The 25,290-nt window shown below is 26.5% G+C and overlaps 1 protein-coding gene across 6 annotated transcripts in view; it reads right to left on the bottom strand.

The window, feature by feature from the left end:
- Nucleotides 1-20,935, bottom strand: part of LOC107446794 (uncharacterized) — a 29,964-nt gene extending 9,029 nt beyond the window's left edge. The window contains exons 1-3 of one of the 6 annotated variants that reach the window (XM_016061560.4): nt 20,631-20,935; nt 8,432-8,672; nt 1,324-2,372 (exon numbers count right to left, since the gene is read on the bottom strand). In XM_016061560.4, coding sequence (XP_015917046.1) covers nt 2,279-2,372; nt 8,432-8,661 — 324 coding nt within the window. In that variant the 5' untranslated portion in view covers nt 8,662-8,672; nt 20,631-20,935 and the 3' untranslated portion in view covers nt 1,324-2,278. Of the gene's footprint in view, nt 1-1,323; nt 2,373-8,431; nt 8,673-10,772; nt 11,041-20,466; nt 20,523-20,630 lie in introns of those variants that run through there. The other 5 variants (XM_016061559.5, XM_071182255.2, XM_016061557.5 and 2 more) reach the window with 5 other exon arrangements.
- Nucleotides 20,936-25,290: the final 4,355 nt, after the last annotated feature.

The following is a 25,290-nucleotide window of genomic DNA, read 5'->3' as shown; positions in this document are numbered from 1 at the left end:
CAGCAGTCATGCTTTCTGTCAAATCAGAAAGAAGGCCTTGGTAATAATAAAAGTATAAGGACATGTGATTTTGATGAAAATTATTCTTCTGTATCTGTTTTTCTTCTGTATCTGTTCTGTTTTCAGACCAGCAATTGCATTGTTTTTTTTCCTTGTTCTTTTCTCCCCCCATTTCCTCCCCATCAAACAAAAACAGGTCGGAATTATTTCATATAGCAGACTGAATTGAAAATAATAAACACAAAGATATTATAGCGGCATTCCGTAACTATTTAATAAAATTTTATAATGTTTATATGCTTTATTAATTTCAACTCCTGTTTATACACTTTTTATCATAACTTAATAGTCATTTCTTTTTTCATTTTTATAAAATATTTTCTATGAAATGAGTGCTCTTCATGTCATAAAACTAGTTCACGTACTTTAGGTATATCCGAAGGTAAACCATTTTTTCAATATTAAAAGTAAAATATACTTTCTAAAAATAAATTTGTTACTTTGTGTATTTAGAAACCAAAAGTATTGCATAAACATTATTTTTGATATGAATGATATTAGTATTTAGTAAAAAAATTCATATTGGTTTAAGAAGTGTAAGTTTTTTACATACTATTTTTACATGTAATCATGTGAAATGTCTCAGATGTAAAAAGATACAGTTGTACTGCATACCACTTTTGTTAATTCTTTATACCCTTCCTGTTGAGACACCAATCTACTAATTTGTACCAGTGTAGAAGAATGTAGCAATAAAAAAAAAATTCGTCATTTTTTCAGATTGCATGCTTAGAGATATTTCAGGTCACATGTCAAATCAGGTCACTTTAAAAGTTTGACGTAGCCTCTGAAGGTCATATATCAATTGAAAGGTCAATAGTTCTTAACTTTGCAATTATGTTCAGAATTTTCTCCTGCTACTATTAGAACAAAAAGTTACAACCATTTATATGTATGCTAGTTTGTCGTTTTTTTATGAAAATTTTAGTTTTTCAAATGTCCGTAACTTGGACAATTTTCAAATTGCAAAACTAAAATTAGTAGAATTACTAACAGTATCATGCCAGTTAATTCTATTATTAAAATCGAAGGTTGTTCTGTCCAAAAGTTTTCTTTTGTAATAATTTCATTTCATACTAGACAAATAATTAAAACTTATTGAAAGTAGCAAACAAGTAGTAAAAAGTGAATAATAAAGTAGTAAATAGTGCATAATGAAGTAGTAAATAGTGAATAATAGTTAAATAAACTTACACAAATGATTTTTAATTTAAATGATATTTGCAATAAATTATTTTTATATATGAAATAAACACAGTCAAATAAAAATATATGTTTTTATTTATTTATAAAAATTAGGACACAATCAAAAATGTGAACAATAATATTTACAGAATTTTCTATCTACACTAAATATAAAAATTTTTTTTTTTTTAAATATGCAAGCAAATCATATTTCAGTAATAAAAATAACAATGTGCCTGAAGTATCGTTCACTAGCTTTTTATTAGAAAAAATATTGCCTTTCAAAATACAATATTTCAGATAGCCTAAATTTTAATTATAAGTGTACAAAATTTTAGTTATACGACCATAATATTTTCCACATTCAAATTTAAAAAAAAAAATATTTCTTTTTAAAATTTTAATTAAAAAATCTTTAGGCTAATTAAGTATTCAACCAAAAATAAAGCAGCTAACAATATTTTGTTCTAAAGAATTACGCAGCGCCATAGTTGCCACAAATAATGCTCTAAAATTACATGCATATCTCTAGAACAATGCAAAAATTAATTAAACTTCCATAAAACGTTTTTTTTTTTTTAAAAAAACTTCACAAAAATTACAATATATTATACACAATAACGAAACATCTTTACGAGAATGTCGGCGTTTTTTAATATACTTATAAAACACTAAAGAATGAAAAAAAGGACTAGATTTCCACATTAATTGCTACACATTTAGAACACTAAAAAATTAGCACAATAAGTTATTTTGAATTATACAAGTCATAAAACATATAATTAACAACAAAAAAATTGATAAGATTTTTAATAGGTGGCAAAAGAAATAAGAATATTAATCATTTAGATATGAGAAAATTTAATAGGATAAAACTAATAGAATGGTAATAAAAATCCACCACCTCTGGCATGCAATAGTTCAAATAATCCCTTCAGTTAAGTTTTTAGGTACAAAAAGTTAATGGTAGTACAAAGCAATGCATTCTTGTAGCAAATTTCTCTTCATATTTGTTCTACGATACCGATTACATTTAATCGGTACAACAGCAAAAGCACAATGCTGCACAAAGAGCACAGATGCAGCAGTCTTTGGCGCAATCATCATCTTTCTTCTCATGCACAATTCTGAAAAATATTAGGAAGCAGAGAGGAAGGGGTAATAAGAAAGGAGAGAGGATAGTTTAGAAATAAGTAAATAGATTAGTTTTTATTCTGCAAACCACCAAACATGCAATATTACTAAGAGCAATAAAAATATTAATGTGAAAAATTATTTGGAATATTTTTAAGCCTACATTAAATGTAGTTAAAAAAATAATGCTGTGAGATTAGTTTATTAAAAAGTATAATATGATAAGAGTAAAAAATAATGCCACAACATTAGTTAAAAATAATGACAAGACTTGAATCAGTTAAAAAATAAAACGGCATTAGTTAGTAAAAATTTCAAGTACGAACTTTTTAAAGCCTACAAATTAATACAGTTCTATTAAGCGTTTAATTGCAATTTTTAAATCTAATTTTAGCATATTTTGCATTGAAAATATGAATTCAAAGTTCATTTTATACTTTAACATTATATGACATCTCTTAATTTTGGTTCAATTTTAAGCGTGAAAACAAAATTAATGCATAATAAAAGTTAAACAAATTGTAACCACTTACTGAAGTATTCTTAATATCCATCGTAGCATAAAACACGAATGAAATGAAGAGTAACAAAGAACATAAAAATGGCTATATTTATCAATTTAAGTGAGACACACGGACGACAAAATTTCAAAAATAAAATTTTGATAAAAGATGCGAAGTATTTCAGTAAAAGAAGGGTCAGTTTCACATATGCTTAAAACCATTTACAAACCAGTAAAATTAGAGTTTTTTATCGGAAAAATTAATAGCCAAAGAATTTTTTTTTTATAGAAAGATTTGTTTTGTTATTATAAATTATATCTGAAAACTACTTATAAGACTCTGTACTCTTCCCATTTTTTTTACAATTTGTCTAAGCTAAGAACTCCTCCCTCCACTAAGTCTGAGGACGTCTGGTGCTATGGAAACAATGGCGTATTTTAGGGAGGGTAGCTTATTCTAGGACTAACACAATAGACTGAAGAAAGAGATTCCATTTCTCTCGCCGTTTCAAGCTGAAGCCACTCCAAAACAGTGACCCCGCACTCCTACTTGAAATAGTCATACCTCGTTAACATAGTCACCGCCACAGGTCCAGACGAACGCCTGGGGGAGTTCTTATTTTTAGACAAACTATAGTTAAATAGTTTTCAGTTTAATTTGATTGAAACTTCAGTATAACTGGCTTTCAAAAATAAATTAATTCGTGGTAACTGAGAATAGTTCTCCGCTCAATAAGTTTAACAAAGCAATAAATAGTTCATATAGAAAAGAAAAAATTAAACGATTTATCAATGTTCAAAGCGTAAATGCTCATTTTAAAATGCGTTTACAAATAAGACTGAAAAATAAAATTTTTCTCACGATTTTGATGATTTAATAAAGCTATAAAAATGAATAAAAAATAAAAGATAAGATTTTTAAAAAAAAATCTATTTCGTAATTAGAGGTAATCAATTTTACTTCCACGGTTTTGAAACAACAATTCTGTTTAACGAAACAAATTTGTAAAATATAACTCAACTTTCAAAATTGCACTGAAATTCAGTAAGAATTGAATAGATAGGAAAATATCGATAATCGAAACATTGAAAAAAAAAGATAACAATATCCTTATCACGAAACATACGAGTTTATATCCGTTCATTCGTATAGCACCCTCTTTTTGGAAAACAATTTATTATCAATAAAAGTATGAAATAAACGGCACACCAATGTAATAATGTAAATTCATTACATAAATTTGAGGCAAACATAATAAACTATTGAAAACTTTGCTAAATTGAAGATTAGAAAACGATATTAGTAATGATGTGTATTTACCAATAATCACTTTGTTACGTCAAATTTTCAGCTATGTTTATCGTTTTGTCTCTCAGATCTAAATAAACATTAACATTTTTTTAAGGTATCCGACAACTTTCTTTGTAAATATTAATACGAAATTTTGAAACACTAGTCGAATTTTTTTTATTATGCGTAAAAACTTCTAAAATTAGTAAAATAATTTTTTTTCTTTAAATGATCATTTTTAGGTGAAAATAAGGCATTTTTTTGGAAGATAGGTTGAATACTGTAAAAAAATTTCTATAGCCCGAAACAAAAAATGCGTTGAGGATTTTATGTAGAAGGCTATCTACTATGTTTTGAACTATTATATTAAAAGAAAGTGCATATACTATAGAGTTTTGATCAATATAGTTAAAAAAGTAAAATTTTAAAAATTTCCTCACATATCTTTGCGAAGAAACACATAACACTTAGACTTAAAAAAAGCGATGTCTTGGTTTATAAAGAGTAAGAAATTGAAGATTTTATGATATAATATGTATTCAAAATAAAAATAATTTTTTTTTAAAAAATTAGACAATGGTCGAAAAATTGAGTAGGAAAAATAGCGCGTAAAAGTAACCAAGGCTCAACATGACTTTTATGTTAAGATAAACTTTCCAGGAAAAAAGGGTTTAGAAATAATAAGCCTTTAAATAAAATGCTTGTTACTGAGGCTGAGCGATGTACACAATGTAGATAGATGGAAAGAAAGAAGAAAAGAAAAAAAAGGGATTGAAAACATCACGTGACTTAGGTAGGAGATACTGATAATATGTGTATAGATATTACATACAACTTCATAAACTTCCATTTTTTTTTTTTCGATAAAGAAATCATGAAGAAAAAAAAGGTACTGATGTAAACGAGAACAGATAATAAAAATAATTAGTTTCGCTATTTTAACAGTAACAGAAAGGTGATAAAAACCTTATAACCTTGGTGAAAACTGTCATGTAATACTGATAAAAAGTAGAAAACATTAATTATTGCCAGTAAAAGACATTTTTTTTAACAATTACAAAACTAAAACGATGTCATAGACGTTAAAAATTTGATAAGCTTTGCAACTATAAAGATAAAAAAAAAGTTCAGCTGAACATTCGTTACATTTTTCTGTATTCTGTCACCATCATCTGTATTTGGAATTGTTTAGTTTAACAGTTGACAAGTTGAATTTTTATCTGAAAACGCATTTGTTTCATGAAGATTTTCGTATTATTCTCTCAGACTACTCAAATTATCCTTTCCTTAAAAATATACCCGAAGGCATGTTTAGACACAATGTATCAAAACATGGAAAGTCTTTACAAAAGCGAGTTTAGAAAAAAATGCGACAAATAAAAAGTTATCCCTTCACTTTTAATGAATAGGCTTTATTAAGAGTTATTTCAGGAAGTTTTAATTCATATGGCATACAAAGGAATGCCTCCTTTTTTCTTCTTTTTTTTTAAATGTTTAACTTCTTTTTATTACATTTTTAGCGATTTGGTAGATTTAATGTCATGCGACATTTGCCTCGTTCTCTTATTCAAAATTAAAACCACAAGGCCAAAAAAAATAAATCCCACCACATAAACTAAAATATGAATTACGAAAAACAGATATTGATGATTTAAATAAAATTAATATACGCGTTTTTATTATTTAAGTTCGCCGAGATAACTTACAATGCTCAGAAAAAAGGTGAGATACATTTTATTAATATATTTCAATAGCACGTTAGTTCTTTTATTCGAAATTAAAACCAGAAGGCCATAAAAATAAATCCCATCACATAAACTTAAATATGAATTACGCAAAACAGATATTGATGATTTAAATAAAATTAATATACGCGTTTTTATTATTTAAGTTCGCCGAGATAACTTACAATGCTCAGAAAAAAGGTGAGATACATTTTATTAATATATTTCAATAGCACGTTAGTTCCTTAATTCGAAATTAAAACCACAAGGTCATAAAAATAAATCCCACCACATAAACTTAAATATGAATTACGCAAAACAGATATTGATGATTTAAATAAAATTAATATAAGCGTTTTTATAATTTAAGTTCACCGAGATAACTTACAATGCTCAGAAAAAAGGTGAGATACATTTTATTAATATATTTCAATAGCACGTTAGTTCTTTTATTCGAAATTAAAACCACAAGGCCATAAAAATAAATCCCACCACGTAAACTTAAATATGAATAACGCAAAACAGATATTGATGATTTAAATAAAATTAAAATACGCGTTTTTATTATTTAAGTTCACCGAGATAACTTACACATTTTATTAATATATTTCAATAGCACGTAAATATTGACACAAACTAGCGAACATCTTTCATGGAGCTTTAAACAAAACATAGCGCCATAAAAAAGTAAATGCTAATAATAATTATCTAAGTATTAGTAGATGTTTTTAGACTGCTAGCGAAAATGAAACATTCGCACATTTGGGGTTCAACGAATCGGAAAGACGGCATGTAAGAAATCAGAGAGAATAAAAATGGAATGAAAAAAAACTTGAAAGTCAGCTTGAAACGCTCTCTGTAGAAAATTCCTTTTATGGTCTTCTTCAGAAAAGAAATTCTTTTTTCCCCATATTAACCTATATATTTTTTATCTATTATAGTTATCTATTTTTTCAAGTCACGAGAAGATATTGAAAAAAGGATGAAATTAAAGGAACCAAATGAGTGACTAAAAATTTACATTTTAACATTCGTGATTTTTTCTTTTCTTTTTTTTTTTCATAACCTGCAAAAACTAGCCAGTGATTTTATGAGTAAGTAAAAATAAAATCTTTATTAAAAATATCTATTAAGGAAAGGTTTATTTCTTATACTCCACATTTTCTCAGAGTTGCTTTGAATATTCATACTTAACAGGATTTGATTGCAAAAACCAGAATGCGATTTTCGTTCTTTTTTTTTTTTTTTTTTTGTAAGAGTTTTTCCTATTTCTTTTACTTGGGTTGAAAGAAACCTATCTTTTACGGGCTTGCAATCCCTGATGGACAATAGTATGAAAGCAATATTTGTGTTGTGACTATTGAGTATTTTAAAATATTTTTTGCTTTATTATATTCAAGATGTGTTTTATTGAACTAGTTTATCGAATTTTAAAATTAAAGCTCGTAAGCATTTTAAGAACATTTTCGAAACTATGATAACTTGAAGAGAGTTTTAAAACGCCTAGGACCTTAATACTCAAAATGTGGCTAGCAAGTTAATTCGAACAAGTTTCAATTAATATAATGAAATGAAAAATATCCAAGAACATTAATTAGTTAATTATTAAATAAGGAAATACCGTTTAAATAAATTTCCGTGGTTTAACACAGAGGGTATATAATCCCCTTTTTGCTGCTGATGAGGACACTTTAACTACATCTCAAATAAATTTATTTAAATTATTTTAACCATTTGCTCTTTTGATTCTAACAATTTCTTTTTAAATCCTTATTACTAACTAATTGAATCCTTTTAATTATTTTAATTGTTCATTTTTTTAAACACTCCTTTACTCTTTCAACTTTAATAATGATCCGAGTTTCGTAACTTTTCATTAGTTGTCACTTAAATATTAATTTGTGACCCTTAAATCACCGCGTTCTTTTTCATTAATTTATTCCAGAATTCTAAAATATATATAAATACTGGCCATTATGAAACACCCAGTGCTTTTTAGTTTCATGATTACTTCAATAACAAAAACAAACAAAGAAATTTTAAGGCATAGTTCGTTCACCAGGAGTTGGCACTTGGTTCCACTTCCTCGGACGCAGAGTTCATTTCAGCTCGGAAGTAAGAGGAGAAACATCTCCACGCTTGAAAATGAGACAACCCTTATTGCGCGTCAAAAGCAAACAGCGAATTCTTTTTCAGTCACTTACTTCGCTTTATCATCTGCTATTATACCTTTCATTACTCTAGCTAATTAAATATATTTTTAATTTAAAAACTGCTGTTTTCCCAGCAAAATGTCTCAAAAAGGGCGAACTATTCACTCAAAAGAGAGAAATATCAAATTTATGAAATATTAAATGCTAAAAAATATTTTTGTCGTACGATCGCCAAATAGTAACCTTGTTCAGAATTGTTCACATCCTTCTCCCAAAAATAGCGAAATAGTATCGTCGGATTATCACGTCATGAAGATGGAACCAAGTGCCAACTCCTGGTGAACGAACTCACATAGTCGGAGGTAAACGAAACATTACTCACATAGTCTGAGTGCCTGGTTGCCCAGGATAATATCCTCCCGGAGGTTGGCATACTGTTGGTTGTCCAGGATAACCAGGCTGTGGAGGATAGCCAGGTTGTGGGGGATAACCAGGCTGCGCAGGATATCCAGGTTGTGCGGGGTAACCAGGCTGAGCAGGATAACCAAAACCGGGTTGAGGAGGTTGATCATATGCACCGTAAGATGGGGGTGGAGGAGGATATTGGGACATCTTTCACAATTCTGAAAAAAATTTAAAACAATAAGACATATACACTAAACAAAAAATAGACACGACTTTAAAGTTAATTTTCAATAATAACTTTAACTTAGAAACTCCATTTGAAATACTTTTTAAATGATGAGTTTAATAAGAAAATTAATTTTTTGTTACAAATTAACTGCTTAAAATTAAATGTAACTGTAAGACTTTTAAATTATTTACAAATATAATTGTTACATAAAGAATTGTAATGTGCATGTGACAACGCGGAAACAGAACGCTAGAGCTTAAACATATAAAATTTGAAACTACTCTCGTTTTTATTTTATTTTATAACATATAACAGCCGACCTAATTTAATGGGTTTTACGACTACTGATGTTGAACTCCGTAGCCTTGTAATTTTGAACCCAATCCAGAAGACAAGGGAACTCCTGGATCGAGTATTGGGAGAAATTTTCCTTCGTGGTGGATTTTTTGATGGACCTAACCTCTATTTGCGTTACATGGAGAGGAAGACCACGGGAACCTCCCACGGTTAGCCTGGCGGTAAGTGGACTCTAATCCATGATCCGTCTACCACTGAGGATATTTCACGTCAGCACTGTGGTCGGTGCAGGGCGGATGCGGAATTTGTATCGACTGGGATTCGAACCCGGTTCGCCGCATTGAAAGGCGAACGTTCTATCCCCCGAGCAATCGCTGCTCAAACTACACGTTTGTATTAATTTTAATTAATTTGTTAAAATGAATCTTTAAAATGTTTTGAAAAGAAAATAAAGTAAAATTTGGGATGCATTAAGCCCACAAAATTCAAAGCTTTAAATTTTAATAACAAATGTAATTTTTTTTTCTTCAAAAAATTATTCACAAGAATTGAATTTATGTAGACATCAATTACCCTTTAAATATGTCCCCCATTTTAAAACCTTTCAGTCAAAGCCAAAGACACGATACAAAATTTGTTCAAATCTATCTAAATTTTTGGTGATAAACTTATTTTTACTTCAAAAATTACAGTGAACGAAACGATGGGGATAGTACTCAAAATTTAGAAGATAGTCCAATTTCTACTATTTGGTTAGAAATATTGAAGAATATATAAAAAATAAACGAGTGTTAATTACTAATATTACTGGCTAAAATTCACAAAATTTTGTGATTTCACATGAAAGTGATACGGTGATTACAAGGGGTGATACGAGATTTACGATTCCCTTATAACTCCCCTTCTTGCTTCTGGCAATTACTTACTATTTCTTTTGCGGATACTCGAAACGTCGCCACGCATTTTGTTTGATTTAATGGAGTAAGTTTATCACGTTAAGTGTTTAGCGCAGTATAACCGTTACTTGCACCTGTGCTTTTAAGCTCAATGCATTCCACTAATCAACTGCTAATTGATGAAGTTAATTATGATTAAAATTTAAAATTGATGGAGCCATTATTTAAATTAAGTATAACACGTTTAGAAATTGATCAGAGAAGAAACTGATCTAGAATTTTAAAAAAAAAGTAATAAAATAAAAATTATAAAAAAAGTGGAATGTTTTTAAAAAATTTTTATAAAAAGAAATCGTTCCAATGGAAATTTACAAAAAAGAGATTGAGAACGAAGTAAAACATACAACAAATTTAATGTAAGGAAAAAAATATGTAAAAATAATGAGATGGGCAAAAATCAAGAATCATTAAATTGTGATAAAACTACTACAACTAAAGAATTACAGTTATTAACTTTAAAATATTTAAAATCATTGTTTTTAAAATAGCCTATCTTTAAAACTTTAACAAATTCAACTGGCAAGTTACTCAAAGAATAAAAATACATTTATTTTTAAAATTAATTGTTTTCTTTAAAGTTAATATTGTATTGAAATTTCACTAATTATGTATCTGAAAATATGAATAATTTAAGATTTTAAAAAAAATCCATCCATTTTGTTCATCACAGAAATTTACTTTTGTTTACATCGGGCTGATAAATGTTGCGTTTAGCTCTAGTAATTATTTAATAGATATGAGCACGAACACAGACTAAATGTAATTCATTATTTCTCCAACTTAACAAAAAAAAAAAAAAAAAAAAAAAAAAAAAAAAAAATTATACTTGAATTTACCTTTTAGTTTTCAAAAATTTTCTTCTGAATTAATTTGGATATTTCGATATGATTAAAATATGACTCATTCTGATGTGTATAGAGGAAGTATACATATTACATAACAGTTAAAGAATCGATTTTCTAATGGCTGATAATTCCGTTTCCTATTTCTCTTGACTGCAATCAACAAAAGAATGACGAGTAGAAAAGATTATTGCCCAACTGTTACAAGGGCTTGTCACAAGACGTCGCATTTGCGTTATCACCAAACAGGTGGACAGAATTCAAGGACGCTCGCATAAAGCAAACTCTATACATGTACCGTAAAACAAAAATGCAAATGATAGTCTGCAAGCAGGTAAGAAGCTGAAAAGTATTTCATGACGAGCATGTGAAAATTCAAGTTGCAAATATTTTTTTACTTTTTTTATAATAGAAAATTAATATTTAATTCATATTCAATTTAATTTTTTATAGTGGATTAAATAAAAATGTTGGGAAATATTATAGTTTCAAAATTTTGCTCACTTAAAAAGTTAGTAATGTATCAAAATTTGTATTTTCTAAAAAGATTAGTATAATAAAATTTTTTGATAAAAAAAAAAATTATTCTTTAACTTTAGAAGCAGAATTTTTATTAAACATATTTTCATACTTTTTTTTTATTATTTTGCATTTACATATGTTAAAATAAGTGAAAAATATATTTAGTATTTTAATAATTTATAGTTTTGAAACACAGCATGAAACAGCGGTTTCTTCTGTGTTTCATAACTTCAAACTTCTTCCTGTGTTTCATAACAAAATCTTCCAAACTCTGCTCATTTCCAAACAAAAATTTTTTTTAAAAAATTTCTACTTATTTGCAGTTACTAAAATCTAAGAAAACAGTTGAAATTTCTTAAACTTAAAAAATAAATTTTTGAATATGAATGACATTTTTTTTTTAAATTACATTTTTTTGAATTTTATATTTTAGTACAATTATTCCGATAATCCAACAGATTTTTTTAAGTAACTATTACACTGTTCTTTAAAAATTAAAAAATACCAAATTATATATTTGATTTAATTAGAACGACAGACAAAAAATATTTAAAAAGGACACCGGTGTAGCATCTGCGTCAGAGGGTCAATGATAAAAAAAAAATTATTTACTCGCGAAATCGTCTTCTAAATTTTGAATAAAATATCGTCCACGCATACCATAGGGTTTTTCAGTTTCAATGCTAACTTTATTAACTAAGAAGCTATATTATTATTAATAATAACTAATTATTAGCTTTATTAACTAAGAAGCTAGCTAAGAAGATATCGTAATTACGATAGATTTTTGGTTGTGTAATATTTGAAACCAAATTTTGGTAAGTCTCTTGTAAGAAATCAAAATTTGCCAATAACACAACACTAAATGAACAATATTAACTTTTTAAACTATAATGAAAATTCGTTGTATTTTGCTTATTAGATTCAACATTGATAAGTTTTTAACAATTGAAGCTTACAAAGAAATAGTTTTATTAATAAATGCTATACATTTTGCATGTACAATATAAAAAAAGGTTAAAATATTATTTGTGCATAATATAGTCTTCTCTCTTTCTTGAATCTACATAATTCCATAACTTTTTCATATTTCATTCTTCAAACTGAAAACTATATTCAGTCCCAAGTCAAATTACATTTTAATACAGACAATGACTTTAAAAAAAGTGTTTTACATAAAAATAAACACCCCACACAAATGTAGATTTAGGTTGCGGAAATGGCGATGACAGGTTTAAACAATGGCGAAGATTTTCCTGACGTATGGACAAGCAAAATGACGCCATGAATTAGCATTGTGAAATTTATGTGAAGCCACGTATTTTTTATTGTTGACAATATTGCTGTCTCAAAACGTGTTTTTTAAGCCAATTGTGAATTCAACCAGACGGGCAACTGATCATCCTAAATAAAGTTAAAAATAATAAATAAGTTTTTCTAGATAAATTTCTCTTGACTATTTTGTTTTCTCAATTTACTTTACCTTCTTTTCTATTTTAAGAATCCCTTTAACAACTTAACCTTGACTATCTTCGTTAAATTTAGACTTGACTTAGTTAAAATCTTACAGTAATATTTGATTTAAAACAAGGTAGAATTTTTTTCCTCCAGGTATTTCTTTTTTCTTTTAGCTGTTTTCTAGGTCATTCACTACCTAACGGCATAATTTTAGTATAAGTGAACTACACAAATAAACCAATCAGCGTTTAACCAAAACCATTTCATTGCAATTTGCGCTTCAGTTAGGTGAAAACACAACATAAAGTTGCAATGGCAAAATATCTGTCATATTACGTGTTCACGTCAGTTCTCATCACCTCAATCATAATTGGAAGACAATTTAGAGTATTAATTAATAACTTTATTCTAAAAATTGCAATAAATATAGTTCATGTAAACATTTAGATTAATTTTTAATTAAACTTCAAATCGAATTATCAGATATTCATACGTCTAGGATAAATATTGTTCTATATAATAGGGTGCATAAACTGTGTCAGATGTGGCCTCAAAAGCCATTTCCTACCTGAAAAATTACCTGAAAAATATCCAAAACTTTCAAAAGAAAAAAATATGATTGTCCTTCTAACCCAGTGTTTCCCAAAATGTGGTACGCGTACCCCCAAGGGTACGGAAACAGTTTAACGGGGGTACGCGTTCTTATCCGAAATATCTCGCAACAAACGAAAATTTTAAAAAACTTTTATTTAAAAACAAATGAAAACAAATATTTAAAAATACATGAAAATTTACGATTACGTATTTTTCTATTGGATATTTTTTGCAGACTTAACAGTTAATAATTAGTGGCGTCAACAGCCAGTTGTGATTTTTAACTTTTGTGCAATTTTTTTTTATTGTAAAAAATACATTCATTTTTTTATTAGTAGTACACAGCGTTAGGAAAAATTTAGAAACGGTACACAAAAGTCATAAGTTTGGGAAACACTGTTCTAACCAATTTCAATATTTAAAAAAAAAATAATCATCGAAATTATTAAAATAAAAATGTAAGTGGCAAGGCATTGATATCTTTTGGATTTTAGAAAATTTAAAAAAAATTACCTAAACATATGTAGCTCTTAAGAATTTTTTTAAATATAAAGTTAACGATTTTAGCATTTTATATACATTAAAAATTATAAAATTATTTTTCTACAAAAAAAAAAAAAAAAAAAAAAAAAAAAACAGTACGCAAAAAAATTTATTTTTTATTTATTTATTTATTTTTGCCTTTAACCAATAATGTTTTTAATAAACTAAGAAATAATTAAGTTCTTGTTAGTTGACATAAACCCTCCCCTAAAAATTTTTTTTTTATAATTCTCTACGACATAGCATATATTTTCTCCGCATCATTAACAAACTAACATTTATAGTTATCAGTCTGTCGAAACTTGTTTAAAAACCATTCACTCGTAAATACATTTATCTATGTTTTATTCAATTTTAAATACTAGTAAAAGCATTGACCTTCAAGAAAGAAAAAAAAAATGAATGAACTTGATCGTTGTGTACCATTATGCGTCACATGATTTCTGAACAAGGCAGGAAAGCGTGTGCTCTTGACCTGTTTTAAGAAAATAGTCTGTAGGAGTTAAAACTCCATCTACGGTTTACATGGATTGCGTTCATCTCGTTCTCTCTCAAACTATTTTGAGTTCATTCCCGCTGCTTTTACGAACTCTCGTCTCCCTCTGATATCCGCTTCCTTTATTAAATCCGTTACGGTGTTCTGAAGCACCCGTAAATCTGATTATAAAACGTGAATAGTGTTGTCGTAAAACATGAAATTTAATGGAGGTATATTTATTGTTTTGAGATAGACGAGCACCCAGTTTGTAAATAATAGTCTGTTTCTCACCTTTTTTTCGACAGAGCGTTGCCACTTTTTTAATAGTAATTTTGAATCCCATCACTCTCATAGAAATCGAAAATATTATTCACACCACCCCAATGATATCGATATCCAATGCACTTTCCCTTTTTTTAGTTTATATTTTAGGTTTATACACCTTACGTTAATAATATTAATCTTTTCGTAAGAATAGTGATCAGTGATATAGCTAGTGCATAAAGGCAAGAAGGGAGAAAGGAATCAAATCAACGAATTAGCATTGTATTCACCCAGAAAGTTCGATAAATACTTTGATAAAAATAAACAAGTTTATAAGCGTATAATTTGTGGCATGGCAGTTGCTATTTATTTATTAAAAAAAAATTTTTTTATCAAAGTATTCTGATCTTCGAACATAAAGTTGTTAAATATAAATGCGTTTAAGTATTTCCATTAATTATATGAATTGAATATTATTAAAATACATTTTTGAGATAATCAAAAAAAAATATTTTTTATAAATTTTCACAAAAATTTAACTTTCATAAAATAAATTTCATGGCAGGTGATAACTGATGTCAATATCAAAAGACAAATCTACTGGATATCAATTGTCACCCTCTACCCGATACTGATAACGATTCATATTTATAGTTTCTCTACTGAAATTTATTTTTTCACTACAATTTTTAACGCAAGAGAGTAATAAAATAATAATTGAAAGAACTACTTTATTTTCAAACAACCGTATAAGTCAATATTTTATTGGCTAAAGAAAACACTAATGGCTAGACTAGGACAATGGGACATCTATATTTTTGATGTAAGATGTTCCAATTCCAAGGGTTGTTTATGGGGTATACATCAGAGGTTTACTTAACCTTTTCCGTTTGTTATTTAACAATTTATCGTTCAAAATTTACATTATAGTTGAAAATATTAATTTTTTTTAATATTATTTTATTCTTAAAATATTCATTTTTTCTTTTAAATACATAGATTTATTTTCAATTTTCAAATATTAATTTTCTAATTTCATAATTGTAATTGTTTTCTATTTGTCCTTATTATCTATTTATATAGCAACGTATTTACATTTCATTACTTTTAACGAGCTCCATTTTTTTTTTCAGTTAACCTTTTCCCCAGATAGTATGCCGCACATTTCCTATGAATTAATACATTTTGCTCGACAGAGCAGTTCTTTTAAAAGAGTTGCATTATCATCCAGCTTTTAGCTTTCCTTTTATTACATTATATGCTTTATCACGCAAAATAATTTATCAGCAAAGGATGGTATTTATTTTCCAATTACTTTTAACAGACAGGATATATTTCTTCTGAGGCAAAAATTCTTGAAATCATCAATTTATAACAATTTTGAACACTACAGTAACGAATCGTCCATTTCTCCACAATCGCATGAGTTGCATATAACATTTCTTGCATAATAAAAATGATACAGATCAGCAGAAAAAAAATAAATAAAAATTATAGCATATGTAGGGTTTATTGTAATACAATGACAACCTACTAAAATAGGAAAATTAAAAGTAGTGACAAATTTGTGATTACACTAGAATGTAGGACAAAAAAGTTTATTTTGAAATTTAATATTAAAAAATTTTTTTAGAGAGATTTCTTTTAATTCAATAAAGAAGTTCAATTAATGCGCCTTTTTACTGGGATTTAAGCAACAGACTGCACATTTAAGTTGCGTAAATAAAAATCACCCTGATTACTAATTAACGTGGGTATATATCATATAGGTAAGAAATTTATACTTGAAATAAATGTTATATTTTTAATACTTTTGCAAGAGTTTTTTTTTTCTTTTTCGTTTAAAATATAAGAAACGTTTATTTTTGCAACTTTTATTCAGTTTATTTATCAATAGTATCAGTATCATATCTTAGGCAACTAGATTGTTATTTAGTCGGGGCTTTTAACTAAACTTAATAATTTTTAACAAAGAGTTTTTTTCCCAATATTTTACATTATTTTTGAAAGTATTAGTCATTTCGATAAAATATATATTTTTTATATTGTTCTGTTAAGGTCTTTCTTAGCAATAAAAATAAATTAAAACAAAATAAAAAAAAAAAATTTTTAAGTTTTCTTTCTTTCCTTACTTATTTTATTTATTTATTTTTCGAAAAATACAATATTTTAGAAATTTAGAAAAGTCCAAAATTTTTTTAAAACTTTTTAATAGAAAAAGGGTTAAAAATAATATTTTGTAAACTTTTCAGAATCACAATGTCAGCTTGTTTTACTCAATTATAAAAGTAGATTTTGACACATAATACGAATAGTTCAATGTACAACTAAAACAAACTAAAAAATTGATGCATTTATTTTTTTTCCCGTCAAAATTAGAATCACTATTTATACAAATCTGTTGTATAAAACATTCAAGAAAAAAATGTTACAATCCCCAAATAATATGACATAAACTCACGCAAGTTTTAACATATATCCATACGAAATATGGAAATCTATATTTCTAGAGCATTAGATTTTTTTTTTTGTAAAGAATAATGATATTTATTTTTTGTATATTATTATTAAGTACATTAAAATAGGATTGCAATCGCAGTAAAGATTTTCTGCTGTAAAGTTGCCAGAAAAAGAATACAAATATGAACATAAAATACTTAACTCTATTTCTTAAGAATAAAAAAAATAGCGAAAGAGGAAAGAAAAAGAGTCTTATTCTTCAGAATAATTATAATTCTACTTAAAAGTCAATAATTTTGCTAGTAGTCTTGGCAACGACTTAGAAACAACGTCTACATATAAATTAAAGCTTTTGAGCATTAATCCGTAATTGTTAAAAAAAAGTAAATGAAATTTAAAAGGCGTATCATTGTTCCTTAAAGGTTAACGTTACAATGTAAATAACACAACAGATTTTCTGATGCATAACATTTCTTCTCAAAATGTGAAGGTCTAATGACGAGGAGATGCGTGCGATTCCAAATAGAACGGAAGTTTCAAAAAGACGGATAGGTTTTCCAATAAAGACAAAGCTTTCTAAGAAAGCACCTTATTTAGGACAGTAGAAAAGTAATCGTGTATTGATTTCATATAAATTAAAAGTAAATCAGAGATTATTAAGATTATTACCGACAAACAGTACAAAAAAAACTAAATTAGTTTTTGTAACACAAGTAACAAATAATATTAAGTAAATAAATAAGCTGAAAATTACATTAACATAAGCACAATTATCGTTTCTTTGAAATGCAAATGAAAGAATTTGTTATAAATGTTGAAAAAGGTTACCAAAGAAATATATCTCTTTATTGTTGTATTTATTCGATTTTGTATGTATATCATTCACTGAAAATACTAATGCAATTTTATATAAATGTATATCCTTTCCGTAATTCATTCAATACATTACAATTTTTAAAAAAATACATATCAGCATTAAATCTTTTTTCACTAGAAATTTAATAAAATATTTCACAAAACAACTGTAAAATTAAATAAATAATTAATTATTGATTAGATCTAAATATTAGGTAGATCTACAGTTTTCAAAAATAATTACTGGTTTAAAAAACTTCCAACTTTAACTGAGGAATATAATCCCTTTATGAATAAAAATATAGTTAAATATTTTAAAAAATTAAGAGAATAACCTAAGGAGAATAAGGATATTTCTGAACTAAAATAATTATTTATTTGTTTATTTATTTATTAATTACTAGGGTGCTCGATCCTTTCTGTCATTCGCAAAAGGAAAAAAAAATAGTTATTTTTCTGTTAATAGTTTTCGTTAAACTGAACTACATACATTTTCTTTAAAATTATATAAACTTACTGGAAGATTTTATGTCCAAACCAGTAACATTTTCTTATTAAAATGTTCCTTAAACATTTCTCTAACAGTGTTCAAAAGTTAATTTTTTTCTTGCGGGTGACAACACTTTCTAGAAATAGCGATGAGAGCAATATTTATTGATTTACTTACTCATTTTTAACTTGGTTATAGGTCTGTTTTGTCGGTGTTTCTACGTATGACTCTAAATTTATTTTACTATAAAAAAAAATTTCTAATTCTAAAAACTCTAATCATTAGGAAAAAAATTAAATGTGAAAATACAAGTTTTCACATATACATATAAAGTAAATTTTTTTTAAGAGGGGAAGAGGCTTAAAATACCACCCACAAAAAACATGACAAACTTGCCTATTATTTAAACAGCGCTTAATAGAAAATTTTTAAGAGGTTTTTAGGCGACAAAAGTTTTCTTAAGAATGTGATAAAGCTAATTTAAAACCAGAATGAACAAATGTGCTTCGCCTTACGTTTTTTGCTTAAATTAACGCTTATAATATTTTAACACTAGTTGAGAGAACACTAGATGACGTATATAAATAAATTTTGCATCTTATTAAATTTGCCCATTGTTATTTTAGCATCCGAACAGAAAGATACTTATCAATTTCGTTCGCGTTATTTTCGAGCGATACTTTTGGTCCAGTTTGTGAACTGAATGTCAAAAAGGTTTAATCGATTGGATGTATAGCTTAACAGCACTAAGGCCAGTAGCGGCTCTACTGCGCTAAACTTGAATGCGGCATAACTTATCCAAGGTCAAAGACATAAAACCGTGTTACTTACAATCATGGGTGAGATATAAATACAGTACCAATGTGTCATGATTAATTGTGTCAGTGGCTTTTGGAGCTTCAGATTATATGTCAGTTAAAGGTCAAAATTTGCGGACGTTACTAGATGTATTTAGATAGGGATTTATAAAACTTTTTTTTTACCAAATATGTCTTTATTGTTGAGTTCAAAAAGGTACTTTATGATGAGATTTGCACCAAATCGTACGTTAAATATGTATAGTACAAGGTATGGTAGGGCAATATGTATTGTATACCCCTCTAAGATAGAAAAAAGCAGATTAACTCGCTATAAATATGTGCTTTGAAATAATAATATAAAGATCATAAATAATAATTATTAAAGAAAGTGTAGTGTTATAACATTATAAAAATGATTAGTTTATTGTTTGTTGCATATAATTCATCAGTTCCTATAAATTGTATTGAATGACATTTAAGAGGAAAGAAGACCCATTTTAGGACACTCATTCCTTAAATAAGTCGATGAAAATCACTTCGTAATCGTTAATCGCGAAAGCGGTTCTTGAAATGAAAACATATAAAAATAGAGTTAAAATATCTGTAACCATAGGATTTTGAATCTCAAATATATTCAAAATTTAGAAAATATAACTCATTTGCTCAATTGACTTGTAGTAATTTTGAGGTACGTAAATAACAAGTTAATAGAAAAAACTAAATATATTTTAAAGATCAAAAAAAGGTGGTAGATAATTAATTGTTGTGTAAGTTTTAAGAACGCAATTGAGTTTTTGTAAGTAAAAATAAATCAATTGTTGTACTTTGACTAATATAAATAAAAATAAACAAAAATTGTTGATGCATACCAGAAATATCGCACTTGCAACACAGTTAAAACTACATCATTTTTCAAATTTTTTTTGTGAAGTTAAAAGTTAAAAAAATGCAAAACAACAACGATTATAAACTAATTAATCAATACCAATCAATACCTTGGCTGTAATTTATTGATTTTTAATTTTCAAAAAATAACAATTATTTAAAAAATGACAATTATTAATTTCAGAAAGAATTACAGTTAAAAAAAAAAAAGAAAAAACATTAATAAATATTTTTTTAAAAATAAATATAATCATCTGGCACATAACGTATTAGGATTATTTCAGCGAATCAAATTTAAAGAATATAATTCAAATTGTGAACAACTTAATATATACTTACTTTTTAAGGCACTAAAAAATCGTCTGCCAATTTAAAATATCCAAATGGAAAAGAGGAGTCGGCCCACGGTTGATTGATATTTATTGTTTCGAAAGATTAAAGTCCAAAAACAGTCGAATTATAAAGTTGACAGGTATGGTTAAAAAAAAATATGACACACCTACCGAAATTTCACTCTTGTAGCTTCTCTTCTCGGTACACCTTATATCACCAACTCAACTCGTGACTAGCAGCGATCTGTTGATTTAGAACGAAAGAGAAAAGGTTTGCCAGATGCTACGTAAAAAATAAACCTTCGGAAACTGTCGCCAAAATATTGTAGTTTTTTTCCACAATTGGCAGAATATTTAATGTTATCTTTTTAATTCTTTATTTGATATTCTTTCCGAACGATTAGTGCGTGTTGTTACAATTGAATTTCTCGTTTTCGGTAGAAAAATAAAAATCGGGATTTCGTTTAAACTCCGCCGTATTGCCTTAATTTAGTTTGTGCAGTGCAATCACAAAATACGTAATAGTGACGTAGTTTATTACAATGACTAATGCTCTTTTTTCCTATTTGGATCTGTAATGTTTTTGATAAAATGCAAAGATGTCAAGGAATATTTGCTGAGAACTTTTAAGCCGCTTAAAATTGCTGAATTTCAATATATATATATATATATATATATATATATATATATATATATATATATATATATATATATATATATATATATATATATATATATATATATATATATATATATATATATATATATATATATATATATAAATGGCAATTAGAAGAGAAAATGTTTAAATAATTAATTAAAATTTAAAATTAATAAAATTTTTGTATAATATTATTATTTAATTGCGTTTTATTTCATTTTTTAATTTGGAAAAATGTTTATTTATTTATTTACTACCTCAAAAATTTCATAAAATCTCTGCTCAAAAGTAAAAAAATAGTTAAAATATCAATATATTAATATAAATGTATTAAAATATAATATAAATATATCAAAACATAATATATAATTTTAATAATAATAACAGTTTTATAATATATTAAAATATAATATAAAATTATAATATAAATATATTAAAATATTAATATAATATACTGTAAAATATCAAAATATAAATATAAAATATTTCTACGACAGAGTGCCCATCTGCCCATGCTATCATTAAACTTAAATAAAAAAATAAAAAAAAAAATTTTAATTTTTAATGAAGTAATATTATTATTATTGTTATTATTTTATTTATTTATTTTTATTATTTTATTTACTTATTTTTTATTTTACTTACTTAATTACTTATTTTTTCAAAAATATCTGCCATTTTACCCGTTGAGATAACAGACATTTTTTAATTCCACTAAAGGACCTATTCTACTTTGCCCTCCCCTTGACATCAACACTGTAAGAAATTTATGAAATTTACGCTACTTCATTATATTTTACGCATTTGTCTTAAAGATTGTTAAATAAAACAATAATGTTTTGTTTTTATTTTAACTTGTTATAGTTAAAAGCTCTCACTATGAAACTTTCAGATAAAAATTAATACAAGACAGAAATACGACATTATTTTATTCAAAAATATATAAAATAAAATAAATTGACATTGTTCAATATTTGTCAATAAACGTTTGTGCCAAATAATATTATTATAGAAATTATCATAATAATAATATATAATAAAAATATATCATAATAGTAATATGCTATGATAATAATAATATATTATAATAATAATAATATATTATAATAATAATAATATATTATAATAATAATAATATATTATAATAATATAATATATTATTAATTATAATAATAACTATTAATTATAATAATCATTATTAATAATAATAATATTAATTATTAATAATAATTTATTTACATAAAATAATTTAATATGCATTATCAAATTTTGCCTCACCAAAATTTATTCAGAGTGTCTTGCAATCATCTATTTCTTTTGCCTACTGTGTTGAAACTTTGAAGAATGATATGAATTACTTTGAAGAATGATATGAATTTACTATTCATCAAGTCATAAATTAACGTTATGGAGTTCTTTTAGTTTCATTTTCATTATATAAAACTTAGATCCTAAATTATAATTTTTAAAGTTTTAAGTATTTTCAACTTTTTATAACGTTTTAATAGTTTAAAATTGTAATTATATTTCCTTTCCATTTTGAAATGCAGAGTTTGGTTGAAAAATAGAGTTTTTAATGCAATCCTCGATGTTATAAAATATAGTTATAATAAAAATATTTATCTGACATAAATTAAATTTGCATTAGTGGTGTGATTACTTCGCCGACAGTTCTTAAAAGTTATGAAAAATTTATTTTGTTTTTAAATTTTATGTGGGTGATTTAGAAAAATTGCATGCATTTTAATTAATATATATTTGTAATATAAACGTGTAATTCTAAAATCTGGGATTGCATAAAAAACTAAAAGTAAAAAATTTTGTACTGTGTGCTATCATATATTTCTACCAATTTTTAATTTCTTATAACACTTTTTAGTCTGTATTTATTTATATATTTAGTCTCTATTTAGTCTGTATACTGTATATATTTTTAAGTCTGTCTTCACCTGGTCTTCTCCAAGCCCGTTACCAAATTTTCAGAAATTATTTGTTAATCTAATAAAATCTTTTACAACAATCTTATCAAATATTTTTAAAAAAATTTATTCTGGATTTAAAACTTAATAGAAAAAGAATATTAAATAGTATTGATAGTATTGAAAATACGAAATTTCATTGATGAAAACCATTGTTATAGACCATTGAGGAAAACTAACGTGTGCTGCAATGAAAGCAGTATTTTTACAAAATATTTAAAAATTAGAAGCCGACGAAATCATTAGAAGAAATAAAATATCCTTAAAGATTGTTAAACTCTTAGTTGAAGGGCTGAAGTAAAGCGTGTTAGAAACAAATATACGGGCTAACATAAGTTATAAAATATTTAAGAAACATTATATTTCACCGTCAGTGGTATCGTTAAACATAAATATGCTTATTCTTATTCATCTAAACGGCATTTAAATTTCAAGGAGGTGTTTAAATTTCTTAAATTCTAATAAATAAAACATTTTAATATTAACTACTACTACTAATAATTATTTGTTTACACCTCCTTTGATGACGAATTTTAATTTCTCAAACTTTATATTATTATTCTTTAAATAAGGTCCAACCTTTCGAGGCTATGGCAACCCTCCTTTTCCATGGACAGTGCAGTTTTACAACTGGGTATGGTGCCACTGGCTTCAGAACTTCGTGAGATCCTTTACAGTAATGATCTATTGGAGCAAGCGGATGCTGTTTTGAAGTCACACGAGGCCATTTAATTGTCCATGAACACGATTTAAAAAAAAGTTAGAATATCGCAAATTTTATATATAAAAAAAAAAAAAAAAAAATCAATCTTCTCGGTTACTGGTACCATGAGGCCAAGTTCGACAACAAGTAAAACAGTGCCAAATTCTAATTTACACAGGTCACCGGCTCTCAATAATTCCCATAGATGCATCATTATCGTGAATATTATACTAATCGATGATTATTGAATACAATAGTATCGTAAATGCTGCTGAATTTTATTTGGGTAACAGAAATATTGACACCAAAGTAGACATTAAATTAAGATAAATTTCGCATACATGGGGCATACATACGTTACACATTAATGAGACTTACATATATCCTATTTAAGTTTTTGGGATAAGCATCCATAAAAGACGCATGCGCGGTACCTAAACACATTGTAAGTATACGAATAGAACATACATACATGCATGGGTCATATATACAATGTTCATGTATGCGTGGGACATACATAATAGATCATGTTCATGAATGGGACATGCTTGCAATTGTACATTTATACATGGGACATACATTGCACACGCATGCAAATATTTTACATGCGTGCATGAGACATACATACATAGTAGAATTATGCATGGGACTAATATACACTGTACATACATGCATTGTACTTGCATAGAACATATATATAGATATATATATACATATATTATACATATATTTTTCATACATGCATGGGGCATACATTGTACATACAATACATGTTTGTTCTTACAAATAAAAGCAAGCACATTGTGTACATACGACGCACACAAACATGAGGATACATAGTAAATTTACACGTATATGCATAAAATATATAAACTCCGGTGCGTACGCGCGTAGATGTCTGCATTGTTTGCATGTACATACGCATATAAATATTAGATATACATACGCAACTTACATGTATTTTATAAATACAATAAAAGTATATGCATAAGTACGCATGAAATTAAGATTTATGTAAATATGTATTCACTTACATATGCATTATGTAAATACATGTGTACATGCATTTTAGTTACAGTCATACGTTGTATATAAATACGTACAAAACGTACCATTATACAATACTTTTAGACTATTTGCTCTGTATAATATAATTATATCTACAGTATATAATCATCTTTACTTGTATTCGTATACTATGATTACTTATAATCACGATTACATGTAATCATATATTTTGATCGCTTGTACTCATCATGATTACTAGTAATTGATTAATGTACTTAGTTATTGTAATCACGATTACTGTTGTAATCAAAATAATGAATGTCTGTAATAATAAATACAAGTAATTGACTTCTATAATTGATTATTGTAATCACGATTACAGTTGTAATCAAAATTTGTAATCATGATTGTAAGTAATTGATTACTGTAATCGAAAAATGTAATCTATTACATTTTTTTCCGACTCTGCTATAATCAAAA

This window comes from Parasteatoda tepidariorum, chromosome 4 (genome assembly GCF_982258835.1).
Source record: "Parasteatoda tepidariorum strain Cologne lab strain chromosome 4, Ptep-v5.0, whole genome shotgun sequence".
NCBI lineage: Eukaryota > Metazoa > Arthropoda > Arachnida > Araneae > Theridiidae > Parasteatoda > Parasteatoda tepidariorum.
The sequence above is the reverse complement of the archived record's forward strand: the minus strand, read 5'-3'. Positions and strand labels throughout refer to the sequence as shown.